The sequence below is a fragment of the Myxocyprinus asiaticus genome, chromosome 25, assembly GCF_019703515.2.
Source record: "Myxocyprinus asiaticus isolate MX2 ecotype Aquarium Trade chromosome 25, UBuf_Myxa_2, whole genome shotgun sequence".
Taxonomy (NCBI): Eukaryota; Metazoa; Chordata; class Actinopteri; order Cypriniformes; family Catostomidae; genus Myxocyprinus; species Myxocyprinus asiaticus.
Genome location: NC_059368.1, coordinates 810,625 through 836,979, shown reverse-complemented (window position 1 = coordinate 836,979; position 26,355 = coordinate 810,625). Strand labels below are relative to the sequence as shown.

Genomic DNA, 26,355 nt, shown 5'->3' with positions numbered 1-26,355 from the left:
TTGATAACCAAAATGCTTATCTCCTGTGAGTTTGCTCCAAGTGCAGCTGACCGTACAGAAGGGACGTGCTCAAACCAAGGTGTTACTATAAACCGTTTAAGACTTCCTCAGGATCAAGTATACATTGAATTCTTTGGGGGGGGGGTTCCCTCCACTGTCCTCAACCTCACTATCATAAAGCTGAGAGGGTCAAAGTTGCACTGCATGGTGACGAATGCACCGTTTGCTTTGTCAGTTGTGATCCATCATTCACATGTTTGCTTTATGCTTTGAACGTTTATGGTACATAGAAATTGGCAATTAAAGGGGCTCAACTTGCTGTGTTTGTCTACAAAAACATTGGACTTCCACAGATGCCAGAACCACCCTTATGAACCAATAAAAAAAAAAATTTATATTACAGTGATCAAACAGCTCCATGTACCAAAACATCTTACTTCAAATGTAAGACTTGATGAAATCAACAATTCTATACAGGGGCTGACTAACTGAATCTGTGTCTTTCAACTGGTTCATTTACATAACCTTTGACGCAAACCAATTCTCTTGACTGTCTTGGACATCCCAAGAGAGACTGAGTGGAAAGCTGGTGTAAGCAAGTTTGAATACACTTGGTTCAGTTCCTATTAGTTGAAGCTTTCCCTAGTGTGTATGTGCTCTGAGAACATGTTGCCACCCTTTTTGTCACCATAACTGATTGACATTGTATTGTGCCAGATAAATTTGTTGAATTACTAGTCTATTTTCTAGTAGACATGTGTGTTGATGGTTATATTATGAACATTCCTCTAATCTTCAGTGTAGTCTTTAGGTCCGCTAAAAGCCAGTACACGTCGCAATAAATTGTGACTTGTATTAAACTATTTAACCCTTATGCCTGGGATTGTTCCTAAACACTCCTACATACTTGGGTCTTCAGAGAACCAGAACGTACTGTGTGTATATCACAAATGCCCAGTGTACAATTTTCAAAACAATTGCAAAATATATTGCTTTGCTTTTACTTTTCATAAATCAGAATGAGCTTTATTGCCAAGTATGCTTACACATACAAGGAATTTGTCTTGGGGATGGAAGCTTCTAGTGCACAAACAATACGGCAACAACACCGCGATGATAAAAATGAAGTGAATAGAAAATATAGTGTGTGTGTGTATATAGAAATGGACAATATGTATATACAGTAGCAAGGGAATGTAATGGCAGAAGAGGTGTGACATGTTGGATAGAAATAGACCAAGCCGTGTATTGCACATGAATTATTGCTCAATGGGGCAGTTTGTTTTTTCAATTAATATTTTTATTGATTCATAGACATAACAAAGCACATCTATACATTGAATTAACATTTAACCCCCCTAATACCCCTCCCCAATCACCAACTCCACCCTGACCCCCCAACAAACACCCCTGTGGCCACAAATAGAATACACACAAGAAAAAAAAGAAAATATAATCGTATGTAATTAAAAACAAACATCGCTCTCCACAGCTCCTCCCCGAGAGTCCCCCAAGTAATTGCCCCACTTCCTATCAAACGAATTCCGAACCCCCAGCCTTCTGCTTGAAATCTCCTCGAAAGCAGCCACCCTCCCATCTCTGCACACCACTCCGGAAATTAGGGCACTCCATCTGACTTCCATCCCCTTAAAATAATTTGACTTCCAATCACAATACTGGTCAGAACCCAATTGTTTATATTTTTATCCCCCAAATTTATGACCGGCCCATCACCCAAAATACAGAGTCTGGGGCAGAATGAAATTTGAGTGCCTAAAACGTCACATATAAAACTCTGAACCTTCAACCAAAATTCTAGGATCTTAACACACCCCCAAGAAACATGGGTTGTGTCTCCATCTTCTGATTGGCATCGCCAGCAGGTGGGTGTGTCTTTAAGACCAAGCCTATACAATCTAGAGGGGGTCCAATAGAATCTGTGTAAAATCTTGAATTGCATAAGGTGCACCCTTGCATCTCTAGATACAGACTTGACATTTTTTAGAATCCTAGTCCACACTCCTTGCTCCAATACCAAGTTTAAATCTTTCTCCCATAATCTCTTGATGGAAGTTAAAGCTCTGTCTCCCAGACTCTGAATTAGCAGGGAGTAATACACTGATGCCTCATGACCTTTTCCAAAAGCAGTAATCACCACTCCCAGAGTATCTGCCGCTTTAGGGGTGTGTGTGCTACTCCCAAAAACAATACAGAGCAGGTGGCGCAGCTGTAAATACCTATAGAACTGAGATCTGGGAATCCCAAAATGTTGAACCAAATTTTCAAAAGATCTCAACACTCCACTCATATATAGGTCACCGAGTATAGTAACCCCCCTCACAATCCACTCTGACCAGAAGAAAGGGGACTTATTAACATAATTTAGGGTTCAGCCATATGCTTGAGGCAACATTTAAATAAATGTCCGAATTAAACACTCTGGACACTTTTGTCCATACCGAGTGAAAATGCGAGATAACAGGGTGTAACATATCTTCTCCGGTTAGTTTGATAGAAAGGCTTTGCAATGGCAAAATAGGGTCAAGAACTTCCTGTTCAATACAAAACCAGGGAAAGGCTCTCTCAGGTGGAAGTGACCAATGAGCCAAATGTCTAAGACTGAATGCATAATAATAAAACAAAATCTTGGGTAGGCCTAGCCCATCTTTGTCAATCGGCCTATGTAACTTATTAAAATGTTATCTAGGATGCTTATCATTCCAAATGAAGGACTTCGCTATGCTATCAAATTGCTTTAAATAAGAGAGAGGGACATCTACAGGGAGAAACTGTAGCAGGTAGTTAAATTTTGGAATACAGTTCATTTTAATAACATTAACCTTCCCAATCATAGATAAATGTAATGAAGCCCACCTGCCCACATCGCGCTCAAACCTTTTTATTAAGTGGTCAAAATTAACTCTAACTAAATCAGACAAATTTGCTGGGAATAAAATGCCCAAACACTTAATGCCCTGTTTGGGCCACTGGAAGGCGCCTGGCTGGAAAGCTGTTACTGGGCAGCACACTGTCAGAGCCAAAGCTTCGGATTTAGACCAATTGACTCTGTATCCTGAGAACTTAGAAAAGGAATTAATAATTATGTGGAGGCAAGGCATAGATCCAATGGGGTCGGAGACGAATAATAAAATATCATCTGCGTAAAGCAAAAGCTAATGCGCCATACCTCCCACCACCACCCCTGGAAATTCATCTTCCTTTCTTATCGTGACTGCTAATGGTTCCAAGGCAAGACAGAACAATAATTGGGAAAGAGGGCAACCCAGCCGGGTGCCCCTATCCAGAGTAAAATAATCTGAATTAATCCATTTGTTTGTACCACCGCTACCGGATGTCTATAAAGTAATTTAATCCATCCAATAAAAGTATTCCTGAACCCGTATATTTCCAAAATCTTAAAAAGATAATCCCATTCTACCATATCAAACGCCTTTTCGGCGTCAAGTGAGATGGCAGTGACCGGAGTCTGATCATTCGCCACTGACCACATGATATTGATGAAACGCCTAATGTTATCAGAAAAGCTGTGGCCCCGAATAAACCCTACCTGATCTATATGTATAAGAGATGTCATGACTTTATTTAATCGGTTAGCCAGAATTTTTGACAATATTTTTACGTCCAGCTGGATCAGGGAAATTGGACGGTAACTCTTACACTCACTTGGATCTTTTTCCTTTTTAAGAATCAGATTGATCCGGGCTTATGTCATGGTTGGCGGAAGCTTTCCATTCTTGAATGATTCCGTATAAACTTCTAACAAAAGTGGAGCCAGTTCTGTAGCATAAGATCTAAAAAAATTCAGTGGCAAAGCCATCTGGCCCTGGAGCCTTGCCTATAGGCAAGGCCTTTATTACCTTGCCCAGCTCCTCCAAGATTATCTCAGAATCAAGAGAATTTTTTTGCTCAGCCGTCAGTTTAGGGAGTTCGAATGGTTCCACAAAATTTCTAATATCTTCATCAGTAGACGAAGACGTGGAGCTATAGAGATCAAGATGGAATTCTTTAAAAGCATTATTAATAGCAGTGGCTGAGGTAAATATTTCACCACCAGCAGAGGGAATGGTAGAAAAAGACTCTCTCTGCTTTATATATCTAGCAAGAAGTTTTCCTGCTTTGTCCCCCGACTCAAAGTATGACTGTCCTGCCCTGAATAGCGAAAACTCCACCTTCCGTGACAAAATAGTATTATATCTGTATTTCAATCGAGTCAATTCTCTGAGGCCATCAGATGACATTCAGCACTTCAGCTCTGCCTCAGCACTTTTAATATTCCCTTCCAACTTCACGAGTTCTCGTGCTTTGGATTTTTTGATGAATGAGGCATACTGTATGATCCGACCCCTAAGAACCGCTTTAAGTGCCTCCCAAGCCATGCCCACAGAGGATACTGAGGACCAGTTGATCTCCATATAAACATTGATGCCAACTATATGATTTCTTTTTCTCCATATGTGGCAACACCTCTAAATGCACCAGGGCGTGATCTGAGACTAAGATGTTTCCAACTGAGCAATCCACAACAGATGATATGAGGGACTTAGATATAAAAAAAAAAAATAAAAATCTATTCTAAAATAAATCTTATGGACTGATGAAAAAAATGTATAGTCCCTACTGGATGGGTTCAAAAGTCTCCAAATATCTGTAAGACCAAGATTTGTACACACCCTGTGAAGCATCAGTGTTGCTCTAGGGGGCTTACACACTTTTGCTTCACTATGATCAAGGACCGAGTCCATCAAAAGATTAAAGTCTCCTCCCAATATTATATCATGAGGGGTGCCAACAGCTTGCAACATCCCTTCAAGATCTATAAAAAAGCCTTGATCAACAGCATTAGGTGTGTAAATATTAGCCAAAATCAAACTTTGCCCCTGAATTTGTGCTAAAACAATAATGACTCTTCCTAATTTATCTTTAATCTGTTTGAGACATTTGAATTGTAGATGTTTACTTATCAGTGTAATGACTCCACTGCTCTTACTTGAGCCAGCACTAAAGAAAACCCCATATCTTGATGCGTTTCTTGAAGAAACACTATATCATATTTATTACGTTTAAGAAATAACCTTCCTTCTTTTTATGGGGTGCCCCAACCCATTCACATTCCACATGGAGAGAGACGGTCCGTTCATATTAACATTTGACATATGAGAAAAAATAGATTGTGTGTAAAAAATAAAATTATAAAGACCACATTCAAACATTGGTGCAACAATCAACCCCTGAACATCCCCCAGAACAAAAAAAAAAAAACATGTGCATTAATCCCACACATGACGACACCAACCGGCGTCCAACCTTCTAAACTCAAACAGTCCATGTACGCTTACGACAGTCCCTGCTTCAACTTTGCCGTCGGATTGCTCAAGTCTGGTGCTTCTATACAAATTTTTTGAGACAGAATTACACAACAGAAAATAATCTATAAAACAAACTCCAGCCAATAGGCGGAATAAGCACAAAGAATGTGTAGATTCATCCACAAAACTGTCCAGAAGTTGTGTTCCTCCACAAAACAAGCTCCAGCCACTTGGCGGAACCAGCACAAAAAGGCACTCAGTTTCCTCGGACAGTCAAATGAATATTCAGTGAGTCAGGCCCACTCGGCTGTTACATGAGTGCAACAAATGCCCTAATCACACCAATGTTTGAAAGAAATATTCCACAAAACAAACTCCATCCAATAGGAGGCATAAGCACAAAGAAGTGCAGATTCTTCCACAAACTGTCCCAAAGGAGTGTTATTCCACAAAACAAACTCCAGCTGCTAGGCAGAACCAACACAAAAAGAAACAAAAAAGGTGCTCAGCTTTCTCAGACAGTCAAGAGAATGTTCAGTGAGTCAGGACCACTCGGCTGCATCGAGAGCATCGCACAATGACCCACTCATTCCACTGACTTTATGAAGGACATCGTTTGCTGTGGGCATGTAAATATTTTACAGTCATCCTTAGCATCTATTCACAGCTTGGCCGGAAACATCAGTTCAAAAGCGACCTTCCGTTGATGTAAGTGTTTCTTGCATTCCTTGAATTGATCACGTTTCTCTCTTGTCGAATTCGCAAAGTCTGGGAACAAGATAATGCTGTGGTTCTTCCAAGAAAGCCTTCCTTTACCCCTCGCCTTGCGTAACACAAGATCATTATCGGATGATCTCAGAAATTTGGCCAGAATTGATCGGGGCCTGTCTCCCTCAGCAGATCTCCGAGCCGGAACTCTGTGAGCTCGCTCGATTTCCAGCTTATGGCCTGTTATGTCTAGCAGACTCGAGAATAGTTCGTCTAGGAATTTCACCATATCTTGGCCTTCTTTGACCTCAGGAATTCCAACAGTTCGGACGTTGTTTGATCTGTTTCTCGACATCCCCCACTCTTGTAACCAACACCGCGAATTCCGTCTCCATGGCAGTGATCGATCGACGTATTACAGCAAGATCCTCCAAGTCAGCAATGACCTTCGTCAGCATTGCCATCGTGTTCAACAGTTGACGCTGAATCTCTTTCACCTCAATGGCCAAATTGAGTCCCTGGTCTGTGGCCTTGTCAGGGGTATCAGCTTGAGCACGTAAGTGTCTTTTAATGTCTCCAGAGCCTGAGGATTTTGAATTCTTTGACATATTGTCTTCATAGAACAGTTATGAAACAGGGTGTATCGAATCTCACCGGTTTATGACACAAAAAGTATTAAAACTTTAACGCGTCTGAAACTCGCATGGCGCCACACGACTCCCAATGGGGCAGTTTTAACTGTTCATGAGATGGATAGCCTGAGGGAAAAAACTGCTCTTGTGCCTGATGTTTCTGATGCTCAGTGCTCTGTAGCGCCTGCCAGAAGCCAAAAGTTCCAAAAATTAGTGGACTGGGTGAGTGGGGTCAAAGAGATAATGCTACAAATCTACAACAAAATTCATTACTTTCACACTGAAATTTCATGAGACACAACTGGCTGTCAAAAACATATTGAGCTATGCATAACACAAGATACACACGATCTACACATAAGTTACACATTGATAACACATACTGTATATATTTTCTCAGCCACTTATTGAGTCTAAATAGATGCACAACATAATTTCACTAGTACACCCAAATGACAATAGTCATATCATACTGTTCATGTGTTAAACTTGCTATAGTTTTGTAACATAAATTCGTATTTGGGTCAAAAGGAGGAAGCGGGGCACAGCGATTCCAACTCAGGAATGTCACTTTTTATTAACAGAAAATAAAGACGTTTACTTAAAGCTCAATGGTGAAGCTTCAATTCAACCACACAAACAGCTTCTCAGCCGTGCTGTCTCTGCCTTTCTATAGACCGGGCCATCTTTTATCTCCCCCGACTCTCACTATAAACATGAAAATGGTAATTAGTCACAATTCATCGCAGGTGGATATCCTTACCACTCTCCTTCTCCACAGACGGGCGCTTGACCATGCCCTCACCTCCACAAGTTTACTTTATGTTGTTACATAAAATAGCAATGTCAATCACTGAAACATCAGTGCCACCCTAAGAAAAAGCATGTATAATATGTATTTATATATGACCGGAAGTAAACAATTATTGTGAAAAGGACTGAAATACAAGTGCGTAGCCAGGAAATTACTTTTGGGTGGGCCCCAATAAATATGGATGGGCCAAGTTCTCACCCAAATTGTTATTACTAAATTTTCCTTAACAACAGAGAAACGGCACATTCAAACAGTTCTTTCACACTTTCAGAAATCCGAATTCATGCTTTTTTTTTTAACTATTTTCTAAATATATATTTGAAGTCAAAGAATAATTTCCAATAATTTGTGTGGGCCCAGGCCCACCGTTGGCTATGCCACTGCTTAAATATTGATCTGTTTCTCACCCAAAGCAATTGTATCACTTTAGAAGACATTCGTTTAACCACTGGAGTTGAATGGATTACTTTTACTATGATCGTATGTGCTTTTTGATTTCTGAGTTCTGATCACCATTCACTTGCACTGTATGGACCTACAGAGCTGAGATATTCCCTAAAAACCTTCATTTGTGTTCTGCAGAAGAAAGTAAGTTATACACATTCAGGATGGCATGAGGGTGAGTAAATGATGTGAGAATTTTCATTTTTGGGTGAACTATCCCGTTAAACTCAGGGGCTGAGTTCGGAATTGTAGAAAATTAGAAATTAAAATTTAGAACTTTAAAAAAGAAATTTGTAGGGATGTTGTTAGTTTGTAAAGATTTAAAAATGTGTTATTTCTGTTTTTTTAACAGTAGCGGTTCTAGTTTGTATGGCGCCCTGGGCGGAGCCCGCTTACATTTTGACATCAAAAGCAAAAAAATAGTCAGATGATTTTGATTATGCTAATTTGGATTATTGCCTAGATACAGTCTAACTACTTGATGGAAATGAACCACCTTCTGGTCCTGTTGGTTCCACGCCTTCCTTTGCCATCATTGTGAGAAAATACTGCAGGGGACATTCTTACTACTAAAAGTACATTAAGTGGGTAAATATGTCTGCCAAATTATACTAAATATAATATTTAATAAGAGGTTACATGTAAACTAAATAAAAATACTTTAGTAAATCTTTTACTGATATACATATGCTTTGGTCTACATATTGGCTTCTGTACGTTTCATAATTTGTTGTGAATTGTTTTAATTAAGTTGTGTGATGATTAACATGTTAATTAGACTAAATGTGACCACACAAAATCTTCAGGTTAACTTTTTAGAATCAATTAGAATCACCTTATTTGTAAACGCCCAGTCTGATGAATGAAGACTGTTAATTGAACAGGGAGCGACATCGTTAATGAGCTGCACTCTGCAGGATTCAAAAAGGGATCCACTTGAATAATGAGCTCAGTTGTGGAGTAATGGCAGAAAGTATGGGTACATTTCATCTTTTGGCACTTTGTGTGTGGTTTTGTGCTTTTTGTCATGCTGTTCCACAGTGGAGTAATCTGCCCCAGGTTCCTCAAGCGTCAGTCTTCCAGCAAAGTGAACAACAAGGAGGGATTCCAGCCCGGAGTCGTCAAGCTCTTGCGTTCCTGCCAAGTGATCAGCGTTTTTTGGCTCAACAGGCTCCGCAACAGCAGACTCGACGACAAGGGGGAAATCTAGTCCAGAATCCTCAAGCTTCAGTCCTCCAGCAAACCCGAGGAGGGATTTTAGCCCAGCATCCTCAACATGTGTTCCAGCCAAGTGATCAGCGTCTTTTGGCTCAACAGGCCCTGCAACCGCAAACTCAGTTTTCTCAAGCATTTCCACCCAAGCAGCCAGTGGCACAGGCAGAGCCTCTTGACAAGTGTGCTGTAACTGATTATGAGCAGATCCAATGTGGACAACCTGGTATCAGTGCTGCTGAGTGTGATGCTATAAACTGCTGCTTCAATGGACAGCAGTGTTACTATGGGAAAGCCGGTAAGCGTGTTGAGCCAATGAACAGCTTTCCCTGTTAAACTGATTCTCTGTGGTAACTTGCTCTACCTTGAAACAGTGACTGTCCAGTGTATTCGAGATGGCCAGTTTGTGGTTGTGGTGGCTAGAGACGTTACACTGCCTTCACTTAGTCTGGATACAGTCCGTCTGTTGGGTGGAAATGACCCACCTTGTGCTCCAGTTGGGTCCACACCTACCTTTGCCATTTACCAGTTCCCTGTCACTGCTTGTGGCACAAGCATGATGGTGGGTACTGGTGCTTTAGACTTCCTTTGCTTGGCAAGGAGTGGATGCTAACCATGTTCCTGTTTGCAGGAGGACAATGGATATGTGGTGTACGAGAACCGAATGACTTCATCCTATGAAGTGGGGATTGGACCACTTGGTTCCATCACAAGGGACAGTCACTTTGAGTAGGTGATCTATGCTTTAGCTTGCATGCTCTCTGACTTGTGCTACAAGCTCCTTGTTTGTTGTCCAGGCTTCTCTTCCAGTGTAGGTATTCTGGCACTGCTGTTCAAGCTCTGGTTGTGGAGGTCAACACTGTTCCACCACCTCCACCTGTAGCTGCTCCTGGACCCCTCAGAGTGGAGCTTCGCCTGGCAAATGGACAATGTGTCACTAAAGGATGTGCAGAAGGTAATGTACTGCTTCTCTAGATGGCTGTCTTGAAAGTAACCAGGGTTTATAAAACATTGTCCTCCTGCAGAGGATGCTGCGTACACATCCTACTACAGTGACGCTGATTACCCTGTCACAAGAGTCCTACGACAACCTGTGTATGTTGAGGTGCACCTTTTGGAGAGGACTGACCCCAATATTGTCCTGATGCTGGGACATTGCTGGGCAACATCAACCCCTGATCCCCTCAGTCTACCTCGGTGGGACCTTCTAGTTAATGGGTGAGTATAGCCCCAGCATTTGTGTCATTGGTCTGTTTTTGAGCTAGCTCTGACTGTTACTGTGCCTTCCAGATGCCCATACCAGGATGATCGTTACCTTACCACACTGGTTCCTGTGGATGGCTCCTCTGGTCTTCAGTTCCCAACCCACTACAAGCGCTTCATTGTGAAGATGTTCACGTTTGTGGATCCAGCATCACTAGCTCCTCTGCAGGGAATGGTATGACTACCAACCTTCAACACCTCTAATCCCTTAATGGTTCTTCTGAATGCTATGGTTAATCCCCTTCTTGCTCAGGTCTTCATCCACTGTAGTACATCTGTGTGCCATCCCTCTCCCTCTGGCTCCTGTGAGCAGAGCTGCTTCAGGCAAAGTAGGTGTATTTTTACTGTGGGGTTTTATCTTTCTCTTCCCCCCCCCCCCCCCCCAGCTTGTACACCACTTTAACCTCTGCCTTCTTGTATTCCAGAAAGGGGTGTTGTTGAGACTGTTGAGAAGGCTGTTGTTTCCAGTGGAGGCATTTTTCTTTATGTAAATTAAAGTTGCTAGACAAGAACAACTGTCTAAGCTGTTTTAATGAGGTGGGGTGTAACAAGTCACTGAGGTTGCAAGCAATACTATGACCATTATAAGTGTGCCAATTAGTACAGAAGGTTATGCAATTGATAACCAAAATGCTTATCTCCTGTGAGTTTGCTCCAAGTGCAGCTGACCGTACAGAAGGGACGTGCTCAAACCAAGGTGTTACTATAAACCGTTTAAGACTTCCTCAGGATCAAGTATACATTGAATTCTTTGGGGGGGGGGGTTCCCTCCACTGTCCTCAACCTCACTATCATAAAGCTGAGAGGGTCAAAGTTGCACTGCATGGTGACGAATGCACCGTTTGCTTTGTCAGTTGTGATCCATCATTCACATGTTTGCTTTATGCTTTGAACGTTTATGGTACATAGAAATTGGCAATTAAAGGGGCTCAACTTGCTGTGTTTGTCTACAAAAACATTGGACTTCCACAGATGCCAGAACCACCCTTATGAACCAATAAAAAAAAAAATTTATATTACAGTGATCAAACAGCTCCATGTACCAAAACATCTTACTTCAAATGTAAGACTTGATGAAATCAACAATTCTATACAGGGGCTGACTAACTGAATCTGTGTCTTTCAACTGGTTCATTTACATAACCTTTGACGCAAACCAATTCTCTTGACTGTCTTGGACATCCCAAGAGAGACTGAGTGGAAAGCTGGTGTAAGCAAGTTTGAATACACTTGGTTCAGTTCCTATTAGTTGAAGCTTTCCCTAGTGTGTATGTGCTCTGAGAACATGTTGCCACCCTTTTTGTCACCATAACTGATTGACATTGTATTGTGCCAGATAAATTTGTTGAATTACTAGTCTATTTTCTAGTAGACATGTGTGTTGATGGTTATATTATGAACATTCCTCTAATCTTCAGTGTAGTCTTTAGGTCCGCTAAAAGCCAGTACACGTCGCAATAAATTGTGACTTGTATTAAACTATTTAACCCTTATGCCTGGGATTGTTCCTAAACACTCCTACATACTTGGGTCTTCAGAGAACCAGAACGTACTGTGTGTATATCACAAATGCCCAGTGTACAATTTTCAAAACAATTGCAAAATATATTGCTTTGCTTTTACTTTTCATAAATCAGAATGAGCTTTATTGCCAAGTATGCTTACACATACAAGGAATTTGTCTTGGGGATGGAAGCTTCTAGTGCACAAACAATACGGCAACAACACCGCGATGATAAAAATGAAGTGAATAGAAAATATAGTGTGTGTGTGTGTGTGTGTGTATATAGAAATGGACAATATGTATATACAGTAGCAAGGGAATGTAATGGCAGAAGAGGTGTGACATGTTGGATAGAAATAGACCAAGCCGTGTATTGCACATGAATTATTGCTCAATGGGGCAGTTTGTTTTTTCAATTAATATTTTTATTGATTCATAGACATAACAAAGCACATCTATACATTGAATTAACATTTAACCCCCCTAATACCCCTCCCCAATCACCAACTCCACCCTGACCCCCCAACAAACACCCCTGTGGCCACAAATAGAATACACACAAGAAAAAAAAGAAAATATAATCGTATGTAATTAAAAACAAACATCGCTCTCCACAGCTCCTCCCCGAGAGTCCCCCAAGTAATTGCCCCACTTCCTATCAAACGAATTCCGAACCCCCAGCCTTCTGCTTGAAATCTCCTCGAAAGCAGCCACCCTCCCATCTCTGCACACCACTCCGGAAATTAGGGCACTCCATCTGACTTCCATCCCCTTAAAATAATTTGACTTCCAATCACAATACTGGTCAGAACCCAATTGTTTATATTTTTATCCCCCAAATTTATGACCGGCCCATCACCCAAAATACAGAGTCTGGGGCAGAATGAAATTTGAGTGCCTAAAACGTCACATATAAAACTCTGAACCTTCAACCAAAATTCTAGGATCTTAACACACCCCCAAGAAACATGGGTTGTGTCTCCATCTTCTGATTGGCATCGCCAGCAGGTGGGTGTGTCTTTAAGACCAAGCCTATACAATCTAGAGGGGGTCCAATAGAATCTGTGTAAAATCTTGAATTGCATAAGGTGCACCCTTGCATCTCTAGATACAGACTTGACATTTTTTAGAATCCTAGTCCACACTCCTTGCTCCAATACCAAGTTTAAATCTTTCTCCCATAATCTCTTGATGGAAGTTAAAGCTCTGTCTCCCAGACTCTGAATTAGCAGGGAGTAATACACTGATGCCTCATGACCTTTTCCAAAAGCAGTAATCACCACTCCCAGAGTATCTGCCGCTTTAGGGGTGTGTGTGCTACTCCCAAAAACAATACAGAGCAGGTGGCGCAGCTGTAAATACCTATAGAACTGAGATCTGGGAATCCCAAAATGTTGAACCAAATTTTCAAAAGATCTCAACACTCCACTCATATATAGGTCACCGAGTACAGTAACCCCCCTCACAATCCACTCTGACCAGAAGAAAGGGGACTTATTAACATAATTTAGGGTTCAGCCATATGCTTGAGGCAACATTTAAATAAATGTCCGAATTAAACACTCTGGACACTTTTGTCCATACCGAGTGAAAATGCGAGATAACAGGGTGTAACATATCTTCTCCGGTTAGTTTGATAGAAAGGCTTTGCAATGGCAAAATAGGGTCAAGAACTTCCTGTTCAATACAAAACCAGGGAAAGGCTCTCTCAGGTGGAAGTGACCAATGAGCCAAATGTCTAAGACTGAATGCATAATAATAAAACAAAATCTTGGGTAGGCCTAGCCCATCTTTGTCAATCGGCCTATGTAACTTATTAAAATGTTATCTAGGATGCTTATCATTCCAAATGAAGGACTTCGCTATGCTATCAAATTGCTTTAAATAAGAGAGAGGGACATCTACAGGGAGAAACTGTAGCAGGTAGTTAAATTTTGGAATACAGTTCATTTTAATAACATTAACCTTCCCAATCATAGATAAATGTAATGAAGCCCACCTGCCCACATCGCGCTCAAACCTTTTTATTAAGTGGTCAAAATTAACTCTAACTAAATCAGACAAATTTGCTGGGAATAAAATGCCCAAACACTTAATGCCCTGTTTGGGCCACTGGAAGGCGCCTGGCTGGAAAGCTGTTACTGGGCAGCACACTGTCAGAGCCAAAGCTTCGGATTTAGACCAATTGACTCTGTATCCTGAGAACTTAGAAAAGGAATTAATAATTATGTGGAGGCAAGGCATAGATCCAATGGGGTCGGAGACGAATAATAAAATATCATCTGCGTAAAGCAAAAGCTAATGCGCCATACCTCCCACCACCACCCCTGGAAATTCATCTTCCTTTCTTATCGTGACTGCTAATGGTTCCAAGGCAAGACAGAACAATAATTGGGAAAGAGGGCAACCCAGCCGGGTGCCCCTATCCAGAGTAAAATAATCTGAATTAATCCATTTGTTTGTACCACCGCTACCGGATGTCTATAAAGTAACTTAATCCATCCAATAAAAGTATTCCTGAACCCGTATATTTCCAAAATCTTAAAAAGATAATCCCATTCTACCATATCAAACGCCTTTTCGGCGTCAAGTGAGATGGCAGTGACCGGAGTCTGATCATTCGCCACTGACCACATGATATTGATGAAACGCCTAATGTTATCAGAAAAGCTGTGGCCCCGAATAAACCCTACCTGATCTATATGTATAAGAGATGTCATGACTTTATTTAATCGGTTAGCCAGAATTTTTGACAATATTTTTACGTCCAGCTGGATCAGGGAAATTGGACGGTAACTCTTACACTCACTTGGATCTTTTTCCTTTTTAAGAATCAGATTGATCCGGGCTTATGTCATGGTTGGCGGAAGCTTTCCATTCTTGAATGATTCCGTATAAACTTCTAACAAAAGTGGAGCCAGTTCTGTAGCATAAGATCTAAAAAAATTCAGTGGCAAAGCCATCTGGCCCTGGAGCCTTGCCTATAGGCAAGGCCTTTATTACCTTGCCCAGCTCCTCCAAGATTATCTCAGAATCAAGAGAATTTTTTTGCTCAGCCGTCAGTTTAGGGAGTTCGAATGGTTCCACAAAATTTCTAATATCTTCATCAGTAGACGAAGACGTGGAGCTATAGAGATCAAGATGGAATTCTTTAAAAGCATTATTAATAGCAGTGGCTGAGGTAAATATTTCACCACCAGCAGAGGGAATGGTAGAAAAAGACTCTCTCTGCTTTATATATCTAGCAAGAAGTTTTCCTGCTTTGTCCCCCGACTCAAAGTATGACTGTCCTGCCCTGAATAGCGAAAACTCCACCTTCCGTGACAAAATAGTATTATATCTGTATTTCAATCGAGTCAATTCTCTGAGGCCATCAGATGACATTCAGCACTTCAGCTCTGCCTCAGCACTTTTAATATTCCCTTCCAACTTCACGAGTTCTCGTGCTTTGGATTTTTTGATGAATGAGGCATACTGTATGATCCGACGCCTAAGAACCGCTTTAAGTGCCTCCCAAGCCATGCCCACAGAGGATACTGAGGACCAGTTGATCTCCATATAAACATTGATGCCAACTATATGATTTCTTTTTCTCCATATGTGGCAACACCTCTAAATGCACCAGGGCGTGATCTGAGACTAAGATGTTTCCAACTGAGCAATCCACAACAGATGATATGAGGGACTTAGATATAAAAAAAAAAAATAAAAATCTATTCTAAAATAAATCTTATGGACTGATGAAAAAAATGTATAGTCCCTACTGGATGGGTTCAAAAGTCTCCAAATATCTGTAAGACCAAGATTTGTACACACCCTGTGAAGCATCAGTGTTGCTCTAGGGGGCTTACACACTTTTGCTTCACTATGATCAAGGACCGAGTCCATCAAAAGATTAAAGTCTCCTCCCAATATTATATCATGAGGGGTGCCAACAGCTTGCAACATCCCTTCAAGATCTATAAAAAAGCCTTGATCAACAGCATTAGGTGTGTAAATATTAGCCAAAATCAAACTTTGCCCCTGAATTTGTGCTAAAACAATAATGACTCTTCCTAATTTATCTTTAATCTGTTTGAGACATTTGAATTGTAGATGTTTACTTATCAGTGTAATGACTCCACTGCTCTTACTTGAGCCAGCACTAAAGAAAACCCCATATCTTGATGCGTTTCTTGAAGAAACACTATATCATATTTATTACGTTTAAGAAATAACCTTCCTTCTTTTTATGGGGTGCCCCAACCCATTCACATTCCACATGGAGAGAGACGGTCCGTTCATATTAACATTTGACATATGAGAAAAAATAGATTGTGTGTAAAAAATAAAATTATAAAGACCACATTCAAACATTGGTGCAACAATCAACCCCTGAACATCCCCCAGAACAAAAAAAAAACAAAACATGTGCATTAATCCCACACATGACGACACCAACCGGCGTCCATCCTTCTAAACTCAAACAGTCCATGTACGCTTACGACAGTCCCTGCTTCAACTTTGCCGTCGGATTGCTCAAGTCTGGTGCTTCTATACAAATTTTTTGAGACAGAATTACACAACAGAAAATAATCTATAAAACAAACTCCAGTCAATAGGCGGAATAAGCACAAAGAATGTGTAGATTCATCCACAAAACTGTCCAGAAGTTGTGTTCCTCCACAAAACAAGCTCCAGCCACTTGGCGGAACCAGCACAAAAAGGCACTCAGTTTCCTCGGACAGTCAAGTGAATATTCAGTGAGTCAGGCCCACTCGGCTGTTACATGAGTGCAACAAATGCCCTAATCACACCAATGTTTGAAAGAAATATTCCACAAAACAAACTCCACCCAATAGGAGGCATAAGCACAAAGAAGTGCAGATTCTTCCACAAACTGTCCCAAAGGAGTGTTATTCCACAAAACAAACTCCAGCTGCTAGGCAGAACCAACACAAAAAGAAACAAAAAAGGTGCTCAGCTTTCTCAGACAGTCAAGAGAATGTTCAGTGAGTCAGGACCACTCGGCTGCATCGAGAGCATCGCACAATGACCCACTCATTCCACTGACTTTATGAAGGACATCGTTTGCTGTGGGCATGTAAATATTTTACAGTCATCCTTAGCATCTATTCTCAGTTTGGCCGGGAACATCAGTTCAAAAGCGACCTTCCGTTGATGTAAGTGTTTCTTGCATTCCTTGAATTGATCACGTTTGCGTTGATTCGCAAATTCTGGGAACAAGATAATACTGTGGTTCTTCCAAGAAAGCCTTCCTTTACTCCTCACCTTGCGTAACACAAGATCTTTATCGGATGATCTCAGAAATTTGGCCAGAATTGATCGGGCCTGTCTCTCTCAGCAGATCTCCGAGCCGGAACTCTGTGAGCTCGCTCGATTTCCAGCTTATGGCCTGTTATGTCTAGCAGACTCGAGAATAGTTCGTCTAGGAATTTCACCATATCTTGGCCTTCTTTGACCTCAGGAATTCCAACAGTTCGGACGTTGTTTGATCTGTTTCTCGACATCCCCCACTCTTGTAACCAACACCGCGAATTCCGTCTCCATGGCAGTGATCGATCGACGTATTACAGCAAGATCCTCCAAGTCAGCAATGACCTTCGTCAGCATTGCCATCGTGTTCAACAGTTGACGCTGAATCTCTTTCACCTCAATGGCCAAACTGAGTCCCTGGTCTGTGGCCTTGTCAGGGGTATCAGCTTGAGCACGTAAGTGTCTTTTAATGTCTCCAGAGCCTGAGGATTTTGAATTCTTTGACATAATGTCTTCATAGAACAGTTATGAAACAGGATGTATCGAATCTCACCGGTTTATGACACAAAAAGTATTCAAACTTGCAAAGTGCGCAGAGCTCGCCGTTAACGCGTCTGAACCTGGCATGGTGCCAAACGACTCCCAATGGGGCAGTTTTAACTGTTCATGAGATGGATAGCCTGAGGGAAAAAACTGCTCCTGTGCCTGATGGTTCTGGTGCTCAGTAGCACCAGCAGAAGGCAACAGTTCAAAAATGTAGTGGGCTAGGTGAGTGGGGACAAAGAGATAATGCTACAAATCTACAACAGGATTCATTACTTTCACACTGAAATTTCATGAGACACAACTGGCTGTCAAAAACATATTGAGCTATGCATAACACAAGATACACATGATCTACACATAAGTTACACATTGATAACACATACTGTATATATTTTCTCAGCCACTTATTGAGTCTAAATAGATGCACAATATAATTTCACTAGTACACCCAAATGACAATAGTCATATCATACTGTTCATGTGTTAAACTTGCTATAGTTTTGTAGCAGAAATTCATATTTGGGTCAAAATGAGGAAGCAGGACACGGCGATTCCAACTCAGGAATGTCACTTTTTATTAACAGAAAATAAACACATTCGCTTAAAGTGCACCAGTGAAACTTCTCAGCCGTGCTCTCTCTGCCTTTCGGTGGACTGGGTCGTCTTTTATCTTCCCCGACTCTCACTATGAACATGGAAATGGTAATTAGTCACAATTCATCGCAGGTGGATATCCTTACCGCTCTCCCTCACCCCAGAGTGGCGCTTGACCACGCCCTCACCTCCACAAGTTTACTTTTATGTTGTTACATAAAATAGCAATGTCAATCACTGAAACATCAGTGCCACCCTAAGAAAAAGCATGTATAATATGTATTTATATATGACCGGAAGTAAACAATTATTGTGAAAAGGACTGAAATACAAGTGCGTAGCCAGGAACTTATTTTTGGGTGGGCCCCAATAAAAATGGATGGGCCAAGTTTTCGTCCAATTTTTTTTTTACCAAATTTTCGTTAACAACAGAGAAGCGGCACATTCAAACAGTTCTTTCACACTTTCAGAAATCCGAATTCATGCCTCCTTTTTTTTTTTTTACTATTTTCTAAATATATATTTGAAGTCAAAGAATAATCTCCAATAATTTGTGTAATAATCTGCAGAAGAAAGAAAGTTATACACATTCAGGATGGCATGAGGGTGAGTAAATGATGTGAGAGTTTTCATTTTTGAGTGAACTGTCCCGTTAAACTCAGGGGCTGAGTTCAGAATTGTAGATAATTAGAAATTAAAATTTAGAACTTTAAAACATTTGTAGGGATGTTGTTAGTTTATAAAGATTTAAAAATGTGTTATTTCTGTTTTTAACAGTAGCAGTTCTAGCTTGTATGGCGCCCAGGGTGAAACCCGCTTACATTTTGACATCAAAAGCAGAAAATAATCAGATGAATTTGATTATGATAATATTTTTGATGGAAATGAATCACCTTCTGGTCCTGTTGGTTCCACGCCTTCCTTTGCCATCATCGTGAGAAAATACTGCAGGGCACATTCTTACTACTAAAAGTACTTTAAGTGGGTAAATATGTCTTGCACATTATAGTAAATGTAATATTTAAATAAAAGGTGACTTATAAACTAAATAAAAATACTTTAGTAAATCTTTTACTGATATACATATGCTTTGGTCTACATATTGGCTTCTGTACGTTTCATAATTTGTTGTGAATTGTTTTAATTAAGTTGTGTGAAGATTAACATGTTATTTAGACTAAATGTGGCCACACAAAATCTTCAGGTTAACTTTTTAGAATCAATTAGTATCACCTTATTTGTAAACGCCCAGTCTGATGAATGAAGACTGTTAATTGAACAGGGAGTGACATCGTTAATGAACTGCACTCTGCAGGATTCAAAAAGGGATCCACTTGACTGATGTGTTCAGTAGTGGAGTAATGGCAGAAAGTATGAGTACATTTCATCTTTTGGCACTTTGTGTGTTGTTTTGGGCTTTCTGTCATGCTGTTCCACAGTGGAGTAATCTGCCCCAGGTTCCTCAAGCTTCAGTCTTCCAGCAAAGTGAACAACAAGGAGGGATTCTAGCCCGGAGTCATCAAGCTCTTGTGTTTCAGCCAAGTGATCAACAGTTTTTGACTCGACAGGCTCTGCAACAGCAGACTTGACGACAAGGGGGAAATCCAGTCCAAAATCCTCAAGGCCTTGTATTCCAGTCAAGTGATCAGCGGTTTTTGGCTCCACAGGGTCTGCAACCGCAAACTCAAGGGTGGGGTCCAGCCCAGAATCCTTAAGCTTCAGTCCTCCAGCAAACTCGAAGGATTTTAGCCCAGAATCCTCAAGATGTTGTGTTCCAGCCAAGTCATCATTTTTTACCTCAACAGCGAGTACAACAAGCTTGCTCCACAAGGGGGGGATTCTAGCCCAGAGTCCTCAGGCTAGTGCATTCCAGCCAAGTGATCAACAGTTTTTGTCTCAACAGGCTCTGCAACAGCAGACTCGATGAAAAGAGTGTGGTCCAGCCCAGAATCCTCAGGCTTCAGTCCTCCAGCAGACTCTACAACCATTTTCTCAAGCAGCCAGTGGCACAGGCCAAGCCTCTTGACAAGTGTGCTGTAGCTGATTATGAGCAGATCCAATGTGGACAACCTGGTATTGGTGCTGCTGAGTGTGAAGCTATTAACTGCTTCTTTAATGGACAGCAGTGTTACTATGGGAAAGCATGTAAGGGCGCTGAGTGACTAAAGCCGTTTTTATTAAACGGATTCTCTGTGGTAACTTGCTCTCTCACTTGAAACAGTGACTGTCCAGTGTATTCGAGATGGCCAGTTTGTGGTTGTGGTGGCTAGAGATGTTACACTGTCTTCAAGTCTGGATACAGTCTGTCTGCTTTGTGGAAATGGCCCACCTTGTGCTCCAGTTGGGTCTACACCTTCCTTTGCCATTTATCAATTCCCTGTCACTGCTTGTGGCACAAGCATGATGGTTGGTACTGGTGCTTTTTAGACTTGCTAAAAGCACCAGAAATGAGTGGATGTTAACCATGTTGTTGCTGTTTGCAGGAGGACAATGGATGTGGTGTATGAGAACAGAATGACTTCATCCTATGAAGTGGGGATTGGACCACTTTGTTCCATGTAGGTATTCTGGCACTGCTGTTCTAGCTCTGGTTGTGGAGGTCAACACTGTTCCACCACCTGTAGCTGCTCCTGGACCCCTCAGAGTGGGGCTTCACCTGGCAAATGGACAATGTGTCACTAAAGAATGTGCAGAAGGTAATGTACTGCTTCTCTAGATGGCTATCTTGAAAGTGTAACCAGGGTTTATAAAATTTTGTCCTGCAGAGGATGCTGCATACACATCCTACTACAGTGATGCTGATTACCCTGTCAAAGTCCTACGACAACCTGTGTATGTTGGTGCACCTTTTGGAGAGGACTGACCCCAATATTGTCCTGATGCTGGGACATTACTGGGCGACATCAGCTCCTGATCCTCTCAGCCTACCTCAGTGGGACCTTCTAGTTAATGGGTGAGTATAACTCCAGCATTTGTGTAATTGGTCTGTTCTGAGCTAGCCCTGACTGTTACTGTGCCTTCCAGATGCCCCTACCAGGATGACCACTACCTCACCACACTGGTTCCTGTGGATGGCTCCTCTGGTCTTCAGTTCCCAACCCACTATAAGTGCTTTATTGTGAAGAAGTTCACGTTTGTGGATCCAGCATCACTAGCTCCTCTGCAGCAATTCGTATGATCCCCATCTAACCTAGCAAAGCATGCCTGAACCCTTAATATTGCTTGTTCTAATTAACCGCTTGGTTAATCCATTTTTTTTCTTGGTCAGATCTTCATCCATTGCAGTACAGCAGTGTGCCATTGCCTGAGACCTTGACTCTTGTTTATGGATTTGTTATAACTTTGATCTATGCCACCCTGCCTGGTTAAGCTAGTCACCTGTTTGTCATTAAACTTACAGTAGGGAGTAAAAGGAGTTAGTACCTGGTTTCTGGGAGGGGTAACTTTTCAGATTGGTCTTTTTACTTTGGTAGTGGTAACTTCTACATCTGCACTGATAAATATGACATTTGCTAAGATGTAGGGTCTGTGATGGAACATTACACCCTCGCCTTACCTGCTTTTAGTACTTCTCTCTTCAGTGCTTGACTCCTACCATGCTGGAACCCTTAACAGTACACATGTTGGCTGCCTTTATCCCTGACAAGGGCATGTTTACTCTATTTACAATAGATTGAACTGCATTTGTCTTTGGCCATCTAATTTTCACATACTACATCTGTACCTAGTTAATTTTGATGTCTCCAGGTCAACTATTACTCGTACAAATGAGCACGATGTCCTAAAATAAAACGTATGTCTTATTGAATAGTCATGTCATCCCCAAACTTGAATGCTGTTCTTCCAGCATACAGTTCATAAGACCCCATGGCTGTAGAGCTCCTGAAAGGGCAACTAGTCTATGATTTTGGCTCCATCTAAAGTAGCACAGCTTTAAGGAAACAGACTAACGAAGTCATGATTGAAAATTCAACCAGTCTTATCCTTGATTGCAACTCTCAATTGTCCTCTGTGCATTTTCCATTGGCATGTCACATTTGGTTACAGCACACATGAAAGCAATGCTTGTTCTCTTGTCAAATCTGGGACTGCAAAGCTTACAGAAGACATTGAATATAGCATGTTGTGTAGACTATGGTTTTGTACTTTCAGGAGCTTAACCACTGTTGTGTCTGGACTGTCAATGTGTGAACAAATTCTCCTTTTGTTGTGGTGGTCGTTTACATGCGTGAGCATTCTTTGTGCGAGTTTTTAAAAGCAGTCTTATCACGTCACTGACTTCAAGCCAAATGCCAGTGGAGAAACCTCCTCCATTCCACAGCTGCTAGAATCTCACTAGAGAATAATCTTTGTGTCAGTGTGATCCTGGGGAATCTCTGTTCAGTCAGATAGCTGAGAGGGAAACACCAGTTAAATGGCAGACACGCTCAGAGATTAGTGTCAAGCAGCCGTGGCCCGTGCATTTTAAGTCTAGGCAAAACACAGTTTCACAATGAATAAGACATCGTATGCCTATCATACATTACGTGGCAGTCAACTAGTAATACCAATTGACATTTTAACAACACGTCCATGCACGAAAGCCAGAACCAAGGAGGTGTAATGCCAAGAAAAAGTAAATCTCTAATAATATTTGAGATTTAAAATTTTGCTTGCATTCAATTATGTTTTGTCAGGGTACACAGTTACTTTTCAAAACTTGATCTGACACTGTCATGTTCAAGCAGCCTAATTTACACTTAAACTCCTGATGTTGCTATAACAATGCAAAAAGCATTTACCAATTTACTTGAAGTGAAAATTAGTCCTTTCCTCTTTAATTAATTGCACGATCATGCAGAACTTAGGATTTTAAATCCATAAGAATCCCTTTCTCAACGGCAATACCAGTAGTGATGACAGCCGACTCGTCAGCAAGATCTCGCACTCTTCACTTTCAAATTGCGTACATCAAAGCGTGATTGCATCACTCAAGGCCAGCTAGAAAGCCTGGACTGGGACATATCCTAAAGACCACACCTACCAAGAACAAATAAATCAATCTGATTGGCTGATGAATCTGACAATCTGACTTTAGATGCCTATTCACTGCAGTGTTGAGGGATTCTGTGGAAATTCTGAAGGCCTGACAGGATAGAGCTAAGAATCGTGCGCTGCTTCGGCTAATGAGCATGGCTTTGGGCATGCGATTTGTGAAACAGTCGTCCCACTTTGCTTGCAAGCATCAAGGAATACATTTTGATTGGATAAATGTTTTTGCTATTCGTTTGTAGATTAATTAGGAGTTGAAAGCAATTGAAAATACATAGGCAAAAATGTCAATGAGAATGAAAGGATGGAAAAATATTTATTAGGCATGTTACGCCAGCAAAGGCAGCTTTGCTGGCCCTGAGAAATCGCCACTGGTGTCAAGTTCTTCATTTAAACAAACTTAAGAGATCAATGGTTGAGAGTTGGGCCACCATCTATCACTGTATTATGTCAGGAGGACTAACTACATCTCTGAACTTCATCTTGATACCTTTCAAGTCCTCCTGGGAAGTTCCGATAGTTTGGAAGTCAAGATTTATTTCTAGAGCACATTTAAAAGCAACAGTGTTGCACCAAAGTGCTATACAGTAAAATATAAAACATGTCAAGAAAAAAAATCCAGGAGCAGATACGCAAGTGACAACATTAATAAACAACAAGCGCAATAAACAGAATACAGTCTGTGTAACTAAACCATAACACTTAAGCTAAGAATTATCAAAAGACAGAGAATACAGATAAGATTTAAGAACAGATTTAAAACTAGCTAGTGAAGGAGCAGACCTCACGTGAAAGGGCAGGCTGTTCCAAAGTTTGGGAGAAGGCCCAACCACCCTTAGTTTTGCAGCGACATCAAGGGACAGATAAGAGAAGTTGATTACACGATCTAAGTGCTCTTTAGGGAGAGAAGTGGTCAGAAATAGAATGGACATTTTGGACAATTTAATATTTCATTCTCTCTTTCACTAACTGAAAAACACAGGAAGCTTTAAGCTTTAAGCTTTTGGTATTGATATTCTTGTGCTACAGAGAATGATGGGAAATATAGTTTCACAGCACAAGCCTGTCACCTCCCAAACATTCTCCCCCAGTATCTCTCCAGACCTTTAAAACCTATTTGAAATCTGAAACTCACAGCGTTGAGATTGCCTTCAATGACAACAAGCTCAGTCCGATGATGCTGTGATACACCGCCCCAGACCATGACGGACCCTCCACCTCCAAATAGATCCTGCTCCAGAGTACAGGCCTTGGTTTAACGCTCATTCCTTCGATGATAAACACGAGTCCGACCATCACCCCTGGTGAGACAAAACCACGACTCATCAGTGAAGAGCACTTTGCCAGTCCTGTCTGGTCCAGTGAAGGTGGGTTTGTGCCAATAGGCGACGCTGTTGCCGGTGTTGTCTGGTAAGGACCTGCCTTGCAACAGGCCTACAAGTCCTCAGTCCAGCCTCTCTCAGCCTATTGCGGACAGTCCGAGCACTGATGGAGGGATTGTGCATTCCTGGTGTAACGCGGACAGTTGTTGTTGCCATCCTGTACCTGTCCCGCAGGTGTGATATTTAGATGTACCAATCCTGTGCAGGTGTTGTTACACGTGGTCTGCCACTGTGAGGACGATCAGCTGTCCTTCCGGTCTCCCTGTAGCGCTGTCTTAGGCGTCTCACAGTACAGACATTGCAATTTATTGCCCTGGCCACATCTGCAGTCCTCATGCCTCCATGCAGCATGCCTAAGGCACGTTCACGCAGATGAGCAGGGACCCTAGGCATCTTTCTTTTGGTGTTTTTCAGAATCAGTAGAAAGGTCTCTTTAGTGTCCTAAGTTTTTATAACTGTGACCTTAATTGCCTACCATCTGTAAGGTGTTAGTGTCTTAATGACCGTTCCACAGGTGCATGTTCATTAATTGTTTATGGTTCATTGAACAAGCATGGAAAACATTATTTAAACCCTTTACAATAAAGATCTGTGAAGTTATTTGGATTTGTACAAAATTCTTTAAAATACAGTGTCCTGAAAAAGGGACGTTTTTATATTTACTACATCATGTGATTGTTTCCCATTGCCTTTGCTCTGTCAAGCATCTGTTTCCTTTCACGTGATTGTTTCTTTTTTGCCTATGCTTTGTGAAGCATCCTAGGGTCCTTGAAAGGCGCTGTACAAATGAATGATATAATTATCGATTTGTATTATTAAATTAATAGATCTAGCAAGCTTTATTTTTCATCAGCATTAGCTTTACATGAAATGTGTACGAACTAAATTGAACAGTCACCATGTACAATTCTAACTAATAATGATCAATACCAATTAGATTTTGCGATGATTATTTAATTGACTCTTCCCCCAACTTTCCAAGTTGGGCCTCAAAGAAAATCCCAGGTTTCCCACTGGAAATGACAACATTGTTCATGTGCGCTCATCTTGTAAATACGATCATTCTGACATGACATGAAGGCAGCACAAGCCCCTCTCTGTGTCATTCAAGCCTATTTGTCCTGAATTCTCTTATATGTATAGAGCCTTTTCTGAATCCATGAAATCTCACAGTGCATCACCAGCTGCTGTTCCAAACAACACAACGCACTAAACCGACTCTGGCTGGCATGTTTTGTCAACATGTCATGATTGGGGTTATGGGTTAACTGGTATGAATTTTAGGAGGATGAGTTTTGTGTCAATACGACTGAAATATTTATTTACTTATTTGAAGATGAAAGAGCCTGACCCATACTAGTCTGGAATTCTATCTACCTATATAAAGGCATAGAGTGAATCTTGCCCAGGTCATATTTCACTGTAAAGTCAAAGGAAAATAATTAGAAATTAAATTTTGCCTCCAAACTGTCATTGGTGAAATGTTTTTTTTTTTTTTTTTTTAAGTAGTTCTCATTCTCAAATGTGACTCTCATTAGATTCTTATAGGAATACAGTCGGGGGTTTTTTTTTTTGTTTGTTTTTGTTTTTTTTTTATTTAATTTTTTTACTATTATTGAAATACAATGTTTGTTTGTTTTTA

At 41.1% G+C, this 26,355-nt stretch overlaps 1 protein-coding gene and 1 pseudogene across 1 annotated transcript; both read left to right on the top strand.

The window, feature by feature from the left end:
- Positions 1 to 12: 12 nt before the first annotated feature.
- LOC127415570 (zona pellucida sperm-binding protein 4-like) lies at positions 13 to 19,889 on the top strand. The gene is made up of 10 exons (XM_051654348.1): positions 13 to 117; positions 8,967 to 9,435; positions 9,512 to 9,699; positions 9,769 to 9,866; positions 9,935 to 10,092; positions 10,163 to 10,355; positions 10,428 to 10,575; positions 10,654 to 10,729; positions 10,826 to 10,887; positions 19,740 to 19,889. The coding sequence occupies exons 1-10, from the start codon at positions 13 to 15 to the stop codon at positions 19,887 to 19,889; spliced, it is 1,647 nt and encodes a 548-aa protein (XP_051510308.1).
- Positions 19,890 to 20,064: 175 nt separating this feature from the next.
- LOC127415569 (zona pellucida sperm-binding protein 4-like) lies at positions 20,065 to 21,616 on the top strand (annotated as a pseudogene).
- Positions 21,617 to 26,355: the final 4,739 nt, after the last annotated feature.